We start from the raw sequence: 19,909 nt of genomic DNA on the forward strand, positions 1-19,909 counted from the left end.
AGGATTGGCTGATAAATCAAACTAAACAAAGACAGATTAATCAATATTGAAACGCGTTACTGTGTTTTGGTTTAAGGTTCGATCAAACAATGGAAAGCTCGATGGGCAAATATTTCTCATGGGATTACTGATTTTATTTATTTGATTTTCTTTTATCTGAAATAATTTGATTATTGCTTACCAACTAATGCGCTGCTGCTTGTGTTTACTCTTTCATGTTCGGTTTTATTTAGAATTTGCTAATTTCTATGAGTCAATGAATCGCATTTCAGAAACTTCTAATTGGTGTTTTTTTTTTTTTGTAATGTACCAACTTTATGCAGTACATTAACCATATGACGAACAGAGAAATTTAAAAGCACTCCTTGTGATTTTTTTTTCTTTCAATATCGTGCGCTATTAATTTTTTCGATGCGAAAGTGTTTCCGACATTTCATTTTTATGCATGTTATAAAATATGATTGGATATCTAAAAATCATTGATTTTAAAGAAACTCCATTAAGTTGAATCATATAAGTTAATTTTATTAACGAATTATGGATGATAAAAATTGAATGTTATCATGAAAAAATGACAATGAACATTAGCTATTTCTTTCTGATTTCACGTTGTTTCAAAAATGTTTCCAGAAAAGCTTTCCGCTTCAATGAATTCACTTCATTTTCATGTAATTAATCTGAAATTCCGCACAATACGGATAATAATAATAACAACACACAACAATCCACAGTAACAGATGATCGTTTCACTTTTGAAGACAGCTTTGGCATACATTTACGATGCCCATATACTTAATATATCTAGATCATATTAGATCATAGATGATCGCATGCATGGTAGATCTAAAATTATGATAGATCACATACGTGGGGGACCACATTGTGATATATCACATACATGGTATAAGATACATAGTAGAACATACATGGTAGAAGATACATAGTAGAACATACATGGTAGAAGATACATAGTAGAACATACATGGTAGAAGATACATAGTAGAACATACATGGTAGAAGATACATGGTAGAACATACATGGTAGAAGATACATAGTAGAACATACATGGTAGATCACATACATGGTAGAAGATGCATGTTACTGTGCTTCCGATTTCGAAATCTTAACATCATTCAATCCACATAAAAAATTACTTATATTCATTTAGCTATTAATATTAATAAAAGGAATAAAACTAATTTTTTCAATACTGAGAAAAATGTTAGTCTGTTTTCAAAAAAAAAAAAAAATGCAAAATGTCACTAATGGGATTTTTTAAGGTATTAAATTATTAAGTGACTAAAATAAGGAAAATTTATATATAGTATATGTTATACTAGGGAATTGCCTTGTAATTCTATTTTTGTGCAACATCATTAAGCATGATGTGAAACTTTAACAGATTTTAATAATTTCTCATTACTTATTTCAGAAATAGGGCTTCAACATGATTGCGGATTAGCTCTCCTGAATTTCAAATTCACTAAAGCTTTTGTAAAGTAATAAGAACCAAAAATTTCCTAGGCTCTAAAAGTACGCTCAACAGAATGAAACTTAGGACAATTAACACTTTCTTCCCTCCGCTTAACAACGAAGTCGAGTTTTACATGGAACTGCAGATATAATTAGCAGAAATCAAAATTCTCCAATTTTGTTCTTGAAACATGTAACTCCCCCAAACTAGGACGTCTTGTGCCAGCAGCATTTAGACACCGCGCCTTATTAGGACAATTAAGAAAAATGAATTATTCACCAAGTGTTGCTATTCCCGAAAGACACGGTGCGACTAATGATTCGTACTCTCGTTGAATTCGAATGCCAGGATGCATGTTCCTAAATGCCAATTCTTAGCAAATGATTTTGTTGCATTTAAATCAGCCGTGATTACCTTGAATTAGACACGGAGGAAAGTGTTCCCGAATATGTACAAAAATATGTAAATACATGTAATGTTCCAGAAACACTATTTCCAAGTGCAAATAAAGAAAAAGGAAAAGGTAGCAAAATATACAGTTGATTTACACTGTGCATGCTTTATCGGAGACTTCAGTTAATTTGTGTATTCATGGCAGGGCTTGTACAAAATATTTTTTCTTTTTGGTAAATTGCATCGCATTATTAAATAATCTCAAAGGAAATTATGATTATTTTACATTGTAAAAATTTTATAGTGAATGACGGAAGCTCAAAATAATCTTGAACAGGTTAATTATTAATTCTCCATTATTGTAATATTATTTCATTTGTTTATCTTGGAATTGTCAATACTAAGAAAATGTTAGCCCAAAATATTCGAACATAAATTCTAGGCAAAATAAAAAAAAGAAAGAAATTTCAATCCTTAATATGCTTACTTTTTGTGATACCAAACGGCTATTAATAATTTCATCGCTTAAGCATGGCAATAGATTCTTTCAACATTATTGAAATTTTCAGCCTAACCCACAGATATAGGTCGCTTAAAAAAAGAGCGTTCATAAAATATCTACATGTGAAGAAATTTATCATTAGTTATTTTTCTTATTCATAATTTGAATTTTAATACCTGGTGAATAATATTTCTTCAAAAAAAATATATCTTACTATATAACTAGTTTCAGAATAGTTACACCATCATCAAATTCAGATGAAGATAGTAAAGAAATATATTTTATTAAAGATATGAAATTTTGAAAATGAAAAATAATTTCCTTGATGTACTTTTATTTTATTTGCAATAATCTTTAAGGGACTTCTTATTTTCTTCTTGTAATACTTGTGATTTGATAGCACCTTGCTGGATATAAAAATAGATTTATTCCATGAATAAAAAACTCAGTAGTACTCTTCTTTCTGAGTAACTGGGTTTTAACTAGTAGCTCATTGAAAATTAAGTGAATCATTTTTTTAAAGAAAATCTGTCTCCATATGCAAATTTTTAAATTACATAATTTCATTAGTTTCAAACTGTTCCAAAAAATTTCCTTCTTTTATGTGGGCAAAAAAAATGATAAATTTCTATTGTCTAGGAATATAATTATTGAAAATTCTCGCACTTTACAGTAGGATGGTATTTATTCTAAATAAGTAATTATACAAAAAAAAAACTTTTTTGAAACGCAAATGCTATCCTTTTTCAATATTTATTACATCAAGTTTTTTTTTTTTTTTTTTTTTTTAGTAAATTAGGCGAACACATGCATTGCTTATTTTTCTCTATTTATATTTTTGTTTGTTTGCTTCAAGAAAAAGAATTTTTCTGAGCGAAACAAAATATATATATATATATATATATATATATATATATATATATATATATATATATATATATATTTTTTTAAGTTTTGAAGCTGTTGGATTAAATGGTTTCAAAAAATTTTAATCCCTTTTTTACAGAATAATCATTTAATGATTTAGTACAGTGTATCAGTTATATATTATTCATTTAATCATTATGATTCATAATGCAAGATACAGAAGCTAATTTTCAAATGATATTTTATGAAATCCTGGTTTCAACAATATGGCGGATTTGAAGAAGTTTTCAGATAGAACTTGGAATGGTCTTGGAGCCCTGGAATTTCCATAGAATGGAGTCCCATTCTGTTCTTCGGATGTGATTCAGATTCGCATTTTCCTCTTTCGTACATTTTATAGCTGTTACACTGCGTGCTAAGATATTCACAATCAAGTATGGACGAAATGAAATACGTGATTGAAGAATCATGATTACATCCCGCCTGATCCTCAGAGGTTTTAACTGGAAGAAAATGAAAAATTAACAATTCACAGTTTAATTTAGGTTTTCATATACCTTTCATTTAACGAGATCATTTAGTAATAAAGTAATCTCAAAAAGTCGTTTACAGACTTTAATATTAAATCATGTATGTTTTGTAATAGAACATTGGGAATTTATATTGATATCAAAAATTTATATTTACATGCTCCTATAACTATTCACTTGTTTAGTTGCAGCAATAAAATTTATAGCTACAACCAAATATCAGATAAGTTAAAGATCTTCAAAATAAGTTAAGGATAATATAAATTGAAAATGATTTCATTTAAAGTTTTATTTAATTAACAAACGAAGTTCTATTTAGAATTATAAAAATTGAAACAACGTAATACAAATGAATATTTATTTTTATTTATTGTCCTTTCATACAGAAAATACTGGAAATCGTTATATAAACCTGATATGAATTTTACTTTGTTCACAAAAAAATACAATGGTATCAACCGTGTACAATGGAAAAGATACAATATAAGAAACATAATAGGAAAATCTGTAGAAGAATAAAACCTTTTTATGGACCAAGTTTTAGGCGAATTAGATAAACTTTCGCCAAAATTACAACATGCAACGACGAGGGATGATGATTAAAAATTTTGTTCAAAAGAATTCGCTGTCGTACCTCATTAAGAGTGGTCTCAAATTCAAGTAATATTGTTGGAAGATAAAACCATGTACCAGCATGTTTTTTTTTTTAATTCCCTACAAATTCTCAATAATACTCATCTAATCATGTATGAAAACGGTGTGCCATGTGTACAGGAGATACATCTTAGAAAATGAGTTGTTCTCAAGAAACAGAATCTAAAGCCAAGAGGGAGATTGTTCTCAAAAATACTGAAATAATATTTAGACAGAACATGCTTCACGATAGGAAACACAAACACGCTCCTCTGGTAGTCGAAAATAATGTAATTAAAGATTTGCCAGTTCAATTTATTTGTTTTCATTGATTGCGTTGTCATAATTTGATGTCCTCTGCATCATTGTCATCACTTCATAGCTTTCAGCGGCCATATTTAACACTGTAGCATGATTATTCATTTCTAAAATTATCTGCTGTAATGTAGTCTTAAGTTATCGGAAAACAATTATCCAACCGTCATTCATCTCGATCACCAAATTCAATTTCTCACCCACTCTTCTACTTTGCAAAGGACGGTTTTCCCAGATCTATGAGGACGATCATAACCCTTGATACAAAGATCAATGAGATTCCCTGGGATTGTCTCTTCTATAAGGATGTTGAAGTGAGATGAATTCTAATCATCATACATACATCTTGCCACGTTGAACAAACAAGACCTAAAGACATTGCTAGAACAAGATATACCTCTCATATAACTTTCATACAGGGCAATGCATGACCGAGATCTTCCTTGTCGTCATTACTTAATGGCAGATTGTTGCAATTTGAGGCCAAATTGTGTTGGATTGTTGAGGCCAAATTGTTTGGAGTCAAAGTAAGATATATTTCGAAACGGATGTTTTTCTTATTGCTTATTTACCTGTAGAATTCCGTGTCAGGAAACCGCAAGTGATATATATATATATATATATAATTATTTTCTTAAGCGTGATTATTTAGATGGACAAAAGTTGCTTATTACCTTATTTTCTTTTTTAAATGTTTTCAGAATTGTGACCAATGAGTAAATTTAATTCAACTGTATGCTCCAATACAATAAGCATTTCAAATGATAGCATTAAAGCGCTTCTGTTCCAAATAATATAATACATTTAATGACACATTATTTCTCGAAAACAAAAGCCTTGTGATTTAGGTCCTATAACCTTAACAGATCCATTTATCTCAATCTAAAAATATAAACCGCTATCATTTTACAAGAATTGAATGTATGTGAATTGTTTATAAACCACATAATATCACGTACAGTTGGTTTAAATTGAATTATCTTTAGAAACAAAGGATTTGCGAATAACAATGAAATTGAAATGCAACAAGGAATTTCATTATCGTTCCTTTATTAAAACTGTATGTATTCATAGTTGAAACGATGTTAATCTCCGAACATTCAGGAACATTTTGGAATTTGAATTTTTGCAACTGTTTTATTATGATTTTGTCGCTTTTGATTCATAACCCCATTAAGAAGCTAATTGAAGAGATGCCTAACACTAGCACTAGTGTATTTCCTTTTTTTGAAACTGCTAAAACAAAAACCAATTGATCAAATTAATTACTTGTGCTTAAACTCTCAGTATGCGTTAAAAATAATTGAGTATCAGGAATTAAATAAATAAATAGAAACATCATAAAATGAAAGTTTGTATTTTATTGTCGGAATTGTAGAATTATCTGACAGAAAATCATCTGAATCATATATAAATAACTTCATTGTTTTATAGATGTGCAATATAATTTTGAAATCATTAGGGAAAGAAAACTAAAAAATATTGACAAATGAAGATAATACTTCTAAATGCTGAAAATTTTGGAGTGTGTTTCGTATTAAATAAATTATAATTAAAGAAAAATTATGAGCGTAATTTGAGTATTTCTTAAGCCGATATTGGATGAATTATAATAAAATAATTTTTATTTATTAATATTATATTTAGAATAATTATTTTATATTTGTCTTAATGCACAAGATCTTATCGTATTGTTATAAATGGAGAACATAGGAATTTAACATAGATAAATTCATATGCATTGTATGCATGATCTATTCATTCAATCAAAATCTCATATTTTCTGCCTTTTTAAATATATTTAATTAAGGGAAAATCTTACTTTCCTTTTCCACTCCATCACCGTTAGTGTAATTCTTTCCAATTTGGCACTTAGGCTGTCTTTCTCCACCATTTGGATAAAAATTTATCCAAGCCATAGCATAAGATGCTCCAAATCCGTTTCCTTAAAATCATAAAATTAAAACAGTAAAAATTAAACAATTTAAATAATTTATTAAGTTTTATGCTTTATTTATTTATTATTGAAGACACCTTAGAAAAGTGGGCATTCTTCAGCATATATCTAGATTACAATTTTTTGAAAAACATTAATGTAATATACCTAAACTACTAAGAAAGTCGGAGCATGATATTGAGATGATCTTACTACCCTCAGCGTTGAAACATAGTCAATATTCTAAAATCGATATGGCAAAAATTAATTGGAAAACAAATTTCTCAGCTTTTATCACAAATCTGATATTGTTAGTTTTCATTTCTTTTGGAATCTCAAGACGTTTTGATATGTTATTGATGTTCGTCAACGTTTCCATCATTTCTCATTATCAAGTGTAATATCAAAAACACTACTTGTTTGTACATTGTTTAAAAGAAAAAAAATTATGAAAGAGTTCCATAGTTGTAGCTAATGCACCTGTTTCGATAATTTTTGTTTCAAATAAAAACTATTGACCTCTATAGAAATCGTCAGTGTTCGCTGCCCCCCATCGACTTCAGAAAAGTCTATAAACACTCCTTCAATGTATATTCTTAATAGGTTAAGAAAAAACTTTAATCATCATACTTATTTTTTTTACCTATTCTTATTCTATTTAACGTTCATTCCATAAAGTCATCTAAAAGTCCATACAGTTCTCTTCACCCACCCTTGTTTAGAGATATCGCAAAACTTAACTTTGTCAGAATACCAATCTTAACAATTTTGCTAATTTCGCCAAATTCATTCAAATCCTTTTTTTTCTCTATTTGGCATGTATAATTATTCACTTCGATACTTATCTATACTCCTTCTGTAAGCAGACTTCTTGTGTAAGTACATTATTTCGTTACATAATAGTACATTTCTTCGATGTGATAAAATGTAGTTCATGAAAGTTGTTATCATTAATATATGAATAATATTAATATATTGGACGTACAACTGTCAACGAAAGCGATCATTTTTATTCAAGATTTTTTCATTGAAATCCTGATAATATTTTATTTATATTTTTGGACTAATTCACTTTAAAAGATTTTTTTACAATAAATAGCAATACAGCAAACTGAAATATCATGAAAAAGTATTGAGATAAACTAAAATAAAATATTTAATATAAGAATTTGCTTGAATTATGGTTATAGGAAAAAGTTACATAAACAGAATATTTCATTTTATATACATATATTACTCTCTCTTCAAAAAATGGTGAATATTGTTTATATCCAAAACTTGTATAAGCATATAATTTAATTTTAATCTTTTTAATCTAACAGTACGAGATACTCAAATATATTGTTACGATATTTTGACGATATTGTGCGACATCAGAATATCGCCGAATAGCCTGTATATATTGTCTAACAAGATAAAATGTCGTTGTAAGAAATAAAGCAGTAGTAAAATGTAGAAGCATTTGCCCTTATATTTCGTATTCAGCCTGTGTTAAGTTTAGAAAAAAAAGGATTATGCCTTGCTATGAGTATTATTTTATACATCTAACTTTGGTTTAATCTTAATCAAACTTTTAAACAGAAAAATCCAAATTTTCTTCTTTCTGCGCCTATATTTCATTCCCTTTGTTATTTAATAAAGGGAAGTTTTACTGATTCTTATTGCACTTAACTTTGGGCTTTCTGTAGTATCTTTTTCACTAAACTTTCTGAAGTTTTATTATTTTTATAACAAATATTTACCTCGACATAAATAATTTTTGGGAATTTTGTGTCAATTTATGAGGACTAATCTATTATATGACTTTTGGAAATGTAAATTTGACTATCACTTCATATAACATTTGGGTATGCCATGTGGATAGTCGATTAAATTTCATATTGATAAGAAGCTGGTACTATCTCGCAGAATTCTTATTATGTTCTTACCAACCAATACATCTTAATTTGATGTACTGAAAAATTTTAAAGTTGCTGATTATTTTCTCGATTTTTATCGATCATCTGTAAATATAAATTAATCATTCTAGAATGCAACTCTGTAGTTTCTTACTGTTTCTCTTAGCCCATTCAAATTTATCATCGTATAAGCAGCAGAATTCATAAAAATGCTATGTGTACTTGGGATAAAACTGACTGCCACAAAACTAATCGATTTTCCAAGTCCACCTTATCAAACATACGCTACATCTTACTGCTCTTTGTTAGAGAATGAAAAAAAAATTTCAATGCATTGAGAACATTTTGCAGAAGTTAATGAATAAAATCGTGAACCCTTCTTAAATGCTGCTTTAGGGAGAATCATTGATTAAGAGACAGTACTACTCTATTCAGTCTCCAAATATGTCTTGCTATTTTAATCAAAATATTTCATACGAAATACATTGAAAGGCTGCTGCAAAATTTATTAAATAAAATCCAAAAACACCCTTAAATGCCATTTGGCGTATGATCATTCGTTAATTGACAATAAAGCCTATTAAAATTCTCATCTCCAGGTGTATCCTTGACATTTGTGATACCGAGATCATTTAGAGAATATTGTTTTCTTCTAAAATGGAAATATGTTTTTAATATGGTGTGTGAAAACCACTTTGCATTGTTGATTCATCAAATATTTATTTGCAATGTCATAGAAAACTCTATGTGATTATTCCTAATATATTTGATATTTTAGACCATCTCTCTAACTGCTCATAATCCGATGAATTTTAGCACATGCTGGAATGTTTCGAGCCCTATACATCCTCCAGATGATAATGCCCTATTATCATTAAAAGCTACTTAGCGGAAAGCACCTGAGAAGAGAATGCTGATATTCAGTCATTTCACCTTAAATTCACATTCTGTTTGAAATACTCTCTGTGGTAAGTATTTGATTTGGTTTAAGTGAAATATATAACAAATCTATGAATTTACAGACGTACATTACATATAATACTACTTAAATAGTTTTAAATACGGATGCAGAAGCTGCATTAGTGTGCTCTAAAAGTCGTATTTGCTTTGAATTGAGTATCCTCCATCTTAATACTAAAATCCAATAAATCTTTCATTAAATTAATCAGATAAATAAAGGCAATACACCATTATTTATCTGATTAATTTAATAACATTATTGACCCATTCTCATTATTCGATTACGACTTTGCCAACTTTATATTAAATCAAATATAATATTATTAAATATAATTCATAAGGGTTTCATACGAAGTTTAATTAATTATTTAGATGCTTTTTAAAAGGGAAATAAATGTATTTTGCTGTAAAAAAAGTCAGATTGGATATTTTCTTTTCTTTAAAATTTATGTAAAAATCTTTTAGAGATTTTTATATAAATTTACGGAAATACAGTATCCTCTCGAGTATCCGGCCTAATGTGGAGGAATGGCAAACCGACTAACAAAAAAAAAGCCGGATAAACCGGATTTATATGAACTTATTTATACCAGAGGACACAGTTTTTATACCAAAACACACTATATATGTATTTTCTTGCTTCTTATTGAGCATGATTTTCTCTATTTATCTCAAGCCACATAGAATCTGAACGAGGCAGCGCAGGTGAATCATAGAAGCAGTTGCCGGTAACGTGTCAAATTAAAATAGAAGGTTCTGTACTGGGAGTTTATATATTTTTATATACTGCATGTTTCAAGAATTTATTAAAGTAAAAGTAAGTTAAAAGATATAAACTATGCATATTTTAACATAAATTCTGTAATGCCTGGTTTAAATGGAGACAACATAAGCAAAACTTTAATGTAAATCATAGGTCTGATTCTTAAGCAAATTGACTCAAAATTATTTTATTTTTCACTCATAAATAAGTACAAAAATATGTAAAGGTAACTTTAACATAAGACTCAAAACTTACAGTTTTTAGTTTTTGAAAAAGTCCTTAATATATGATAGCTTCTGTATATTAGCTCTCTCGTCTAATTACGGTAAAATAAAACTAGGTATGAAGGTTACGGAAGCTGGATAGTCGCGAACCGGATACTCGAGAGTGTACTGTATATTTACGTTTCTATTTATATTTTATAGAAAGCAGCAGTTAGTGAAGATACCCTTGTTGGATGAGTTGCTTGTATGTATTGCATCAACGAAATCTGCATCTTTCGAAGTCAACCTATCATATGTGATGAACTTTGGATACAGTGGTCCAGCTGGGTCTAATCCTATAACGGAAAATTTTAATAAATAAAATATATTTCAAAACTTTTACTTAACCTATAAAAAGATGAAATCTTTGTAAAAACTTGTTTTAATATTATTCTAAATTTTCTTGTCTCTGGATATTACTAGAAAATACAATATACATATTTTTAGTAAATTCTCTTTAAAAGTCGATAATTTTTTTTTTTATTTGTTAAAGTCAACAAAGAAGGAAAACACCAAAAATGGAAAAAAAAAATCATTTTTATTTTGGAAATTTGGACAAGTTAATGAAACAAAATTACCCATGTTAAATTTTATAATTATTAATACAATATGACGAAATGAGCAGAAACACAAATATCCCAACAAGTATTCTAGGAAAAAAACTTCAATTGCCATAATTGATTGAGAATAAGAACTTCTAATAATTTCTGAATGCATTATCTAATTTACTAGAATAAATCCCGTGCATAATTTACCAGAATATACCCAAATTATATCTATAATACAGGTTAGGTTAGCATATGTATTTTTGAGGAAATATATAGTTAATATAATATTTCCTAAATTTGATACAAGAAAAAATTAAAATTTTCATTTTCTGTTAATTTCTATAATTTTTACTTTCTCATATATGAAGTTGAGAAGAAATATTTTAATCGCCAAAACAAAATCGGTATTATGAGATCTTTTCTTGCATTTTACTCCTCTTTATGTCAGAAAAAACATTTTGGGAATTATGTTTGTTGGTCTCTGTGTAAGTCAATCAGTCTACTTGGAATATGATAACTATAAACTGGTTTAAGCTAAACCGAAGAAATCTGTTACATGAATTTACCATGGAAATTATAGATGTTCAACAAATGTTAACCGAAATCCATTTACAAGAAATCTACCAACTTGGCTGTTGGAGTAGAAAAGAACGCAGTATCTAAAAAACTCAAAAACACTAGATAGATGCCTTTGGTACTCATATTTAGCACCCAAAATATATAAAAAAATTGAAAGAAATATGTCTAATGCTGGATCATCTGATGGTCAGAATAATGTTTTTGTGTGCGTAAACTAAATAACTCATGAACGAAATGATTTAAATCAATAAAATATAGTAATTTATCTTGTGACTACAATTGCAATTTTATGTCAAATTTTGTTGCAATTCGGTCGGCAAAAAGTACATATATTCCCTAATAAACACTCGAATAAATATTATCCTTGTAGATTTAGGAAAAATTCTAGATTCATTTTAAAGATCTATATTTTGTGACTATCATTTATCAATGCCATATAAGTTATTTAGAGACTTACGCCAGATTCACAATTTTATGCGGGGTTTAAACATTCGTTAGAGAATAGACAGTTTCGGAGAGACCACTCTTACTGGTTAATTATGCTTAAATTTACATACACTAATTTTAACTATTCAACCAAGTTGTCTTCAAATGAAAATTATTCAGCAACACTTTAATGTGCAACATGCTGGAAATTTTATGAAATGCATACCGTTGATTTAGTTCAGGCTTATGAGTAGGAAAAGCGCTATTGTTTCTTCTCAGAAATATATCTCCCTTTAAAATAATGCGAAATATAGACAACTAGTAAAGACCTTTCAAATTCTACAAATCTCAGGTCTTTCTCTCTCAGACATCCACGATTTGCTGGAACCAGTAAATTACCTTTAATACTCTACTTCAAACATTTTTAAATATTTAAATTTTTAAGACAGATATATCAAAGCATCTATTCATAATTGAAATATACATATGGAAATGGATTTATTTATAATGGAAATAGATAGTAATATAGTACATACCTGTTATCCTTCCCAAATTCGATATACGTTTGCCTGCAACTCCAGCTATTTGGGCGCCTAAGCTGTGGCCAATCAAATGAATAGAGCTTGCATTTACACCTGCATGTGACTAAAAAGATTATTTCTTAAACAAGAGATTTTAATTGCCTTTAATTGCAATATAATTTCCTTTGAAAGATCATCATTCAGGACAATATTTCTTTTTAGTAAACCAGAAGTTTTCAATTCTGAGGCTCATTATTTAGCTTAAGTCAATACATGTTTCGAATTCTAGACGCTGAATTCCTCGTCAATAAAAATCTAAAAGACAGTAAATGAGCAAGCATCTTCAGCATGAACAGCAGCAATGAATTTTTGACATCGCTCCAGAGGAGAGCAATTTTTATGGTATGCAAGTAAGGATGGTACGCAAATATTAGGTGAATTTATGTAAATTTAAATATTGTTTCTTTAATACCATCATTAAATTCCCTTAATTTGCAAATCCCTTAACTAATGTTTTCCATTCTCCTTTCTTATGAAAAGTGTGGTGAAGGCCAACCATAAACCATATATACTTATCATAAATCATATATATATCTGTCATAAACTATATAAATCATATCAAATATGTGTAAACTACAGGCTCCATCGAGGCTGTGTGTGACGTAATGACGCTCCGCTATCAATCGGATATTGACGTGCGAAGCTTCTAAAAAAGCTATTATCTCTCCTTCCCTTCGGAACGCTCTAGCACACTGCATCGGTGAAGTTCGTAGTAAAAATCAAATGTTTAATTTTTTTAGTTAAAATACAAATAAAATTATTTTTCTAAAACGTCTCAATAATTGGAGTCACAACAAATACATGCAACCCTAATTACGACAAGAGCATGGATCGTTGATTTGATTTATGATAATTTGATATGCTTATGAATGCTTCGTCTTTCATTCATCGATATTTTTCCTTTTCTGTTTTCGATACCCAGATTATGTTCCTATTAATTGTATTTCATTAATGCATTCACTTATTTTGAATATATTCGGTGTTAAAATTAACTCTTTTCTGACGAAAAGATAAAAATTCATATTTTTTCATATGAAATTTGTGCTTTCGAATATTCAGTCTTGAAATTCATTTGTGGGCTTACGATTTCTAGTTTACAAAACCATAAATGATACTCACCAATAAGAATTTTATCATATCTGCAACATCGATACCAACAATATAAGCATATACAACATCCAACACATAATTCTGTTGATTATAGTCGGTCCAATTCACAATAATAACATTATATTTGTCATATTCTAATAATGTGTCTTTCATTTTCTGTAAGAACAAAATATCTTTATTAAAGGCATTTTCATTACAAATATATGCATGGTTATTGTAAAACAACTTTTACAACCTTTTAAGTATAATGATTAATTCTTAATAGTTATATAATAATTAATACATCTAAACTTTTTAAAAACTGTATATATATATATATATATAAGAACCTTTTCTCATTATTTGAAATGTATGTTATATAATAGCTTTAAATTCGTTTTATTGTTGAATTTCTTGGTGAATATATATATATATATATATATATATAAGAACCTTTTCTCATTATTTGAAATGTATGTTATATAATAGCTTTAAATTCGTTTTATTGGTGAATTTCTTAGCTTTGAATCAGAATGACAAATATTTATTGACTCTGAATTATACAATTATGGAATTTCGGCTGACTTTAGATCCCGATTATTCTTGGGAAAACTTTGTCCAATCATCTTTAGATTATCATTTCGTGAAGATATGAATTAAAACTGAGTTTTGCTCAAGAAAGCCACAAGTCGACTATAGTGATGGCATATAATGAGAGACTAAAGTATAGAAGAGCTGTCAAATAGAAGAATAAAACATTTTTAGTTGGTATGAAGTTAATTATGTTTTCTAAATATCTTTTTTGCTTCATGGAAAGATGGATGTGTGTTTTGGTTTTCTACTTGAAGCCAAACAAGGAATAGCCTTAATTGTACTTAACTCTATTAGACAAATAAACTTATCAGGTTTTTGATTTCGATAGCTACTTTTAATATGTTGAGCTGGTGATTAAGTGAAATTATCAATATCACTTGCTAATATTTACCCAACGTCATCAAAATTAAACTGTTTCTTCTGCAGAATTTTTAAAAAATTCTATTTAACATTTTCCATCGAATGTATAAAAATAGTGTTTTAAAACGATATACACGTTACATGTCTCTATTACCTGAAATTTGTAACCGATATTTTGAACCCATTTGACTATATGTCCATAATGTCAATTACCTTTGCATATATGCTATGTTTTCTAACGGTATCCAAAAACTCCTAAGATAATGCTTGATCTTATAATACGATCAAAGGTTTAGAATTATTGCAGCAAAGAATCTTATTTCTCCCGTGATCTCAAAATGTTCTATATTTCAATTTCATATGGATTTTTTAGTATCTGTTTCATGAACACGCATAGTTGCGAAATATTTCATCATTCATTCTTAATTTATTTTTTGTTCGATATCATCATGTTTCACTAGTTAAAATTAATAAAGCTTTTCAATATATATATATATATATATATATATATATATATATATATATATATATATATATATATATATATATATATATATATATATATATATATATATATATATATATATATATATATATATATATATATATATTTTATTTAAAACTTATTAGCATGCATATTAGTATACTATAAGCGCACTGCCTCTCCGTGGCCAAGTCATTAATATGTTAATGTATATATGTTCAGAATAAATGTTATTATGTATTTTTAAATACTCTTCTATTGATATAAATCATCCTTAGCCACATTTTGAAGTAAATGCGTCATCAGTTAAAAGTGTCAGTTTATAATTTAATTTATTTTAAATACAAACAATATATTCAAAAGTAATCCTTATTTTATTTTCATGTTTTTCAAAATCTTTGAATATCTATTTTTGATAGATTTTTTTAAATAATTATTTTATGACAAAAAATCAAATCAATCAATTCTTCAAAGAAAACCCTATAGGAATAAAATGTAACTTTAATTACATTTATTTTCAATTTTTTAATCATAGTTTATAAGAATTTCTGATTTCAATTAAACTGGTATTTAAAGGGTCAGAGTAAACTTTCCCAATTAATGCTTATAAAATAGTAATAATAATAATAAGCTATTACCTCAAATAAATTTCCTGGACTTAACTTTACATTATATCCAGGAATAAGAAATTTCGTGTCATAATTTGAATTGAAGGCACAGTTACGAAATATGGATTCTTTAGGCTCGATATAGCAGACCTTCTCTGGGTTTTCTGGATTAAAGAGATGGTACTGAACTGAAGAATTCTTGTTGCTGGGTATCAGATCTCCAAAGATAGATTCTATACCATTTTCTAGTAATGTAGATTCACCGAGACCAAAAGCTGGGAAAAATTAAAAAAGAAAAAAAAAACTTTTATTTTTAATTATTTTTAAAACATTTACAATTTATTTTCTGAACTATACATTTTTGTCTTCTTATATGTTATTATTTAATACTGAATAAATAGTGTATAAAATTTGACTTTAGAGTCACTGAAATTCATTAAAAGACCTATTTTTCAGAAGTGGAAAAAACAAATAAAAATTAAAAAAATTATAATAGATTTATTCATTCTAAGTATTATGTGCATATGAGATAATTGGCTAAAATTTCAAAGCTACAGGTATTTAATAGATTCTAAATGAAATATATTGGAGGACTGCTTAAGGTACATTGGAGCACTCGACCACCTAACTGAACGTCATTAAGTTGCACTAAAATAGTGAAGAGATAGATTTGAGGGAAATAACAGTCCACTCCAAACGAAAGATATATCTTAAAAAAAGTATATATGAAAAGTATTTTTTCTGAAACTTGTACATAAATTTCTTGCAAATGTATTGCTTTAATTAGTATATATTCAAAGTAAAATTTTGCATCCTTCTTAGCAAGCTTTAATGTTTATCTGTATGTAGAAAATAATTAAAATATTTCTAAGATAAGTTAAAAAACAATTATCACCGGTCCATGAAAAATACCATCCACTCGAAGGTTGACCTGATACAAGTATGTAGGCAATATCAACATATCACTAATGCTATACATACGAAGAAGAAAGAACAGGCTTACTTATACAGCGATGTCATATCTACGCACTCATGATGCAACACAGTGAAAAGATGTTTTATAAATATCAGGATAATATAAGCATAATTTAAAGGAAAATATATGTTATTAAGAGTAGCTTTTGGCAACTTTTGATCATTTTAGGAGACTTTCAGAGTTTTGAAGTCTCGGGATTTTTTTTTATTTGCATTCGAATTTCTTCATTTAGAAATGAATTAAATTTTTTTTAAAATTATGAAATTTTGCATTTTTTTTGCTATCTTGTTTTTTTTAACTGTGATAAAAATGTAATAGAAAGGCACTTGTCTAGAAAAACATAGCATCGATCAAACTTCCTGCAATGGTTATATTAACTATAAAATAAACCTGTATTATACAAATGCAGAATTTCAAATGTGAAATGAAAATTTGAAACAAATTTCTGTAACAAGAGGCACATTGATGGCACTAATATTTTGAATAATAATAACTCTATAACTAACAAAATTTATTTTCATTTTTTAAAACTGATCTTAGCCATCAAAAGTTTAGTTCAACGGCTAAAATATTCCCTTCAAATATCTGACTTCAATTTATATTTATTTTGAAGTATAAAACAATAAATACTTTTCAGATGCGTTCCTTTTTTATACAAATTCAATTTTTTACAAATGTATTGGAAATTTGAAATGATTAGATGAATATTTAAAGCCTAAACCTTTCTTCCAATGCTAAATAACAACTTGGCTTTAGAGCCTTATATACAAACAAATTAATATTATCAGTCTGTAATTTCAATGAATTGCTTGGTATAAAATTTGTGAAGAAAATTTACAACACAATAAATAACGCTTAAAGAGCAAATTCGAAAATGCTGTGCTCAACAATAGTCCATTAATAAATGAAATGTAAGCACTTGAATATTCAGTAAGGAATATACCCTCTTAAATGAATTGTACGTTTGGCATCGCCTTCCTATACCTAGAAGTAATTATTATATCTCCTGCAATAGAAGAGTATTCATAATTAGAGAAAATCTTTCTTCAAACTTATGTACATATACAAGGGTAAGGACGTAAAGCATACATGCCTCTTAAAGATGCTCGGTATAGTTTAAAGACCAAGTCGGCCAACCTATTATTTCGGAATCCTTTTATTTCAGATATTCATTACAAATGGAAAGAATAAAAATGAAAATGATTTTCACTCATATATACCTCTATATAAAGTACATCCTCTCACTGCTACAGAAACCTTTCCCCTTTGTTTGACGAATGAGATATGCTACAGTAGAACGCATCCTCAGTCCACATGACTGCCTTTCACTTTAATGAATAAGGTAAACAATTGCTTCTGAATTTAAGCAACAACAATCCCATATTGAAAGCCCATATTAATTCCTATATTGAAATCTAATTAACATTATTAGTTGGATTTCAGATTATTAATATTAGACTGACTATCACATAATTATGCCCGGACTTCATGTAATTAATAAATAAAAATGATTTAAAGACCATTTTTTTTTCAAAACGAAATTACAGTATTAAGCATTTCAAAAAAAATATTTCTCATTATTTTTGTACCGACATTGCTATTAAATGAACGTCGGGAAATAGATCTTCCCTAAAATTTGAAAGGCATTACACAATTACAATGCATTTCTAAAACATATTTACAGAAATAACTTGCCTGAACATATTGATGATTTCGAAAGTGTGACGAAAACTAAAAATATCGGAGCTAACCATTTCCACATATTTCTTTGAAAATTTATGACTGCAAAGCTGCTCTTAAATCAAAAGAGAATATTTGCATTTGACCATAAAATCCAAATCTGAATACTTTAACTTTGCTCAATCTTTTCCTGACTTTATATTTTCATTCAACCGATCATATCAGTCTTTATTGCATATTCATGGAGTATAATCATGATACACCATGATATAGTACACCTCACGATTGTTGGCGTTCGACTTCAGACGAGTCCACTTCAAAATGGGTTGGAAACAAGACGAGCCAAGGTTGCTATAATCATGCGTTGGCGAAAGAAGTTTCCTTCGTGAAGCGTCATTATTTGTTTACGATTGGCTTTGCGAGTGCCTTGCGTTTATTGGTGCTTTTCCGACTTCTTATATTTCTAATCTAAATATCAGTGCCATAATGCCTGGGAATCGCATTGTTTCCAAAGAAAGAAAAATAATTATGAATGTTTTTAGGTATTTTGAAAATGAATGTTCTTAAAACGAATTAAGTATCCCACTTTGTCAACGGATCAAAAGAGCTGCAGAAGCGACCGGTGTTTCGACTAGAACACCGTAAAATTAAACATTCATCAGATTTCTGGCTTCTTTTTTTTTTTTTTTTTTTTTTTTTGCATGATTTGCATCCTGGTTTTTTAGTATATATAACTTTCTCTATTGACGGTTCTTATGATGCTTAAATATTTTTGATGCTTAAATATTATAGATTGTTAATATTCAAATTAGAAATTCTTTGTTTTTGATAGAATTAAGACAAAAATATCTCTGAAAAAATGATTTGGTTTGAAAGCTAATGCGTAATAACATGAAATTTCATCTGGCTAATGTAAAACTTGGTAAAATAATATTGAATTTTATTATATAAGGCAATAAAGATTTTTCTAAAAATCAGAGAAGCAACAGCTTTTTCTTTCGATTAAATTATTTCAATAAAGTTGCAACACATTTTTTTTTTAAACCTTGAATTACTTTTCGGGAGGAAGTAGTTGAGTATTTCACGGAATACTCGAGTATTTTACTGTTTTCTCTTAACAATGTAATCGTATTTATCTAGATTGTCATCTATATTGCAGAATAAAATATCACGTTCGAGTACCTTTCAAATATTTACCGATTTCAAGCCAGATCTAGGGGGAGCGGTGTCACCCCTCATCCCCTCCTCTCACTAAGTTCCTGGGAGTCTATATAAAGTCTGAAACTGCATATGCAAATACCAGATATCTTGATTGATTATAGTAATGCTGAATTAACTTAATCATATGATAATTAATTAATTAAATCATAAGATAAATGATTGATTCAGCCATATAACTGTAGTATTATTTCATTCGCCACGACTTTTTATTTTCACAAATATCGTATC

The 19,909-nt window shown here is 28.2% G+C and overlaps 1 protein-coding gene across 1 annotated transcript; it reads right to left on the reverse strand.

Moving 5' to 3' along the window:
- Positions 1 to 3,406: 3,406 nt before the first annotated feature.
- On the reverse strand, positions 3,407 to 18,639 carry LOC129969295 (lipoprotein lipase-like). Its single transcript, XM_056083797.1, has 7 exons — positions 18,476 to 18,639; positions 15,835 to 16,079; positions 13,789 to 13,935; positions 12,625 to 12,733; positions 10,721 to 10,831; positions 6,538 to 6,660; positions 3,407 to 3,740 (listed from the first exon to the last, which is right to left on the reverse strand). The coding sequence occupies exons 1-7, from the start codon at positions 18,540 to 18,542 to the stop codon at positions 3,496 to 3,498; spliced, it is 1,047 nt and encodes a 348-aa protein (XP_055939772.1). The 5' UTR covers positions 18,543 to 18,639; the 3' UTR covers positions 3,407 to 3,495.
- Between the last annotated feature and the right edge of the window lie 1,270 nt (positions 18,640 to 19,909).

Source organism: Argiope bruennichi, chromosome 5, assembly GCF_947563725.1.
Source record: "Argiope bruennichi chromosome 5, qqArgBrue1.1, whole genome shotgun sequence".
In the NCBI taxonomy this organism is placed as follows: Eukaryota; Metazoa; Arthropoda; class Arachnida; order Araneae; family Araneidae; genus Argiope; species Argiope bruennichi.

Excerpts from the sequence above, each read along its gene's own strand:
- LOC129969295 (XM_056083797.1), bottom strand. The coding sequence starts at position 18,542 with ATGTGGAAATGGTTAGCTCCGATATTTTTAGTTTTCGTCACACTTTCG. Across the intron at positions 13,936-15,834 it reads GTCCAGGAAATTTATTTGAG|AAAATGAAAGACACATTATT; the intron begins GTAATAGCTTAT and ends TTGTTCTTACAG. Across the intron at positions 12,734-13,788 it reads ATATGATAAAATTCTTATTG|TCACATGCAGGTGTAAATGC; the intron begins GTGAGTATCATT and ends TAATCTTTTTAG.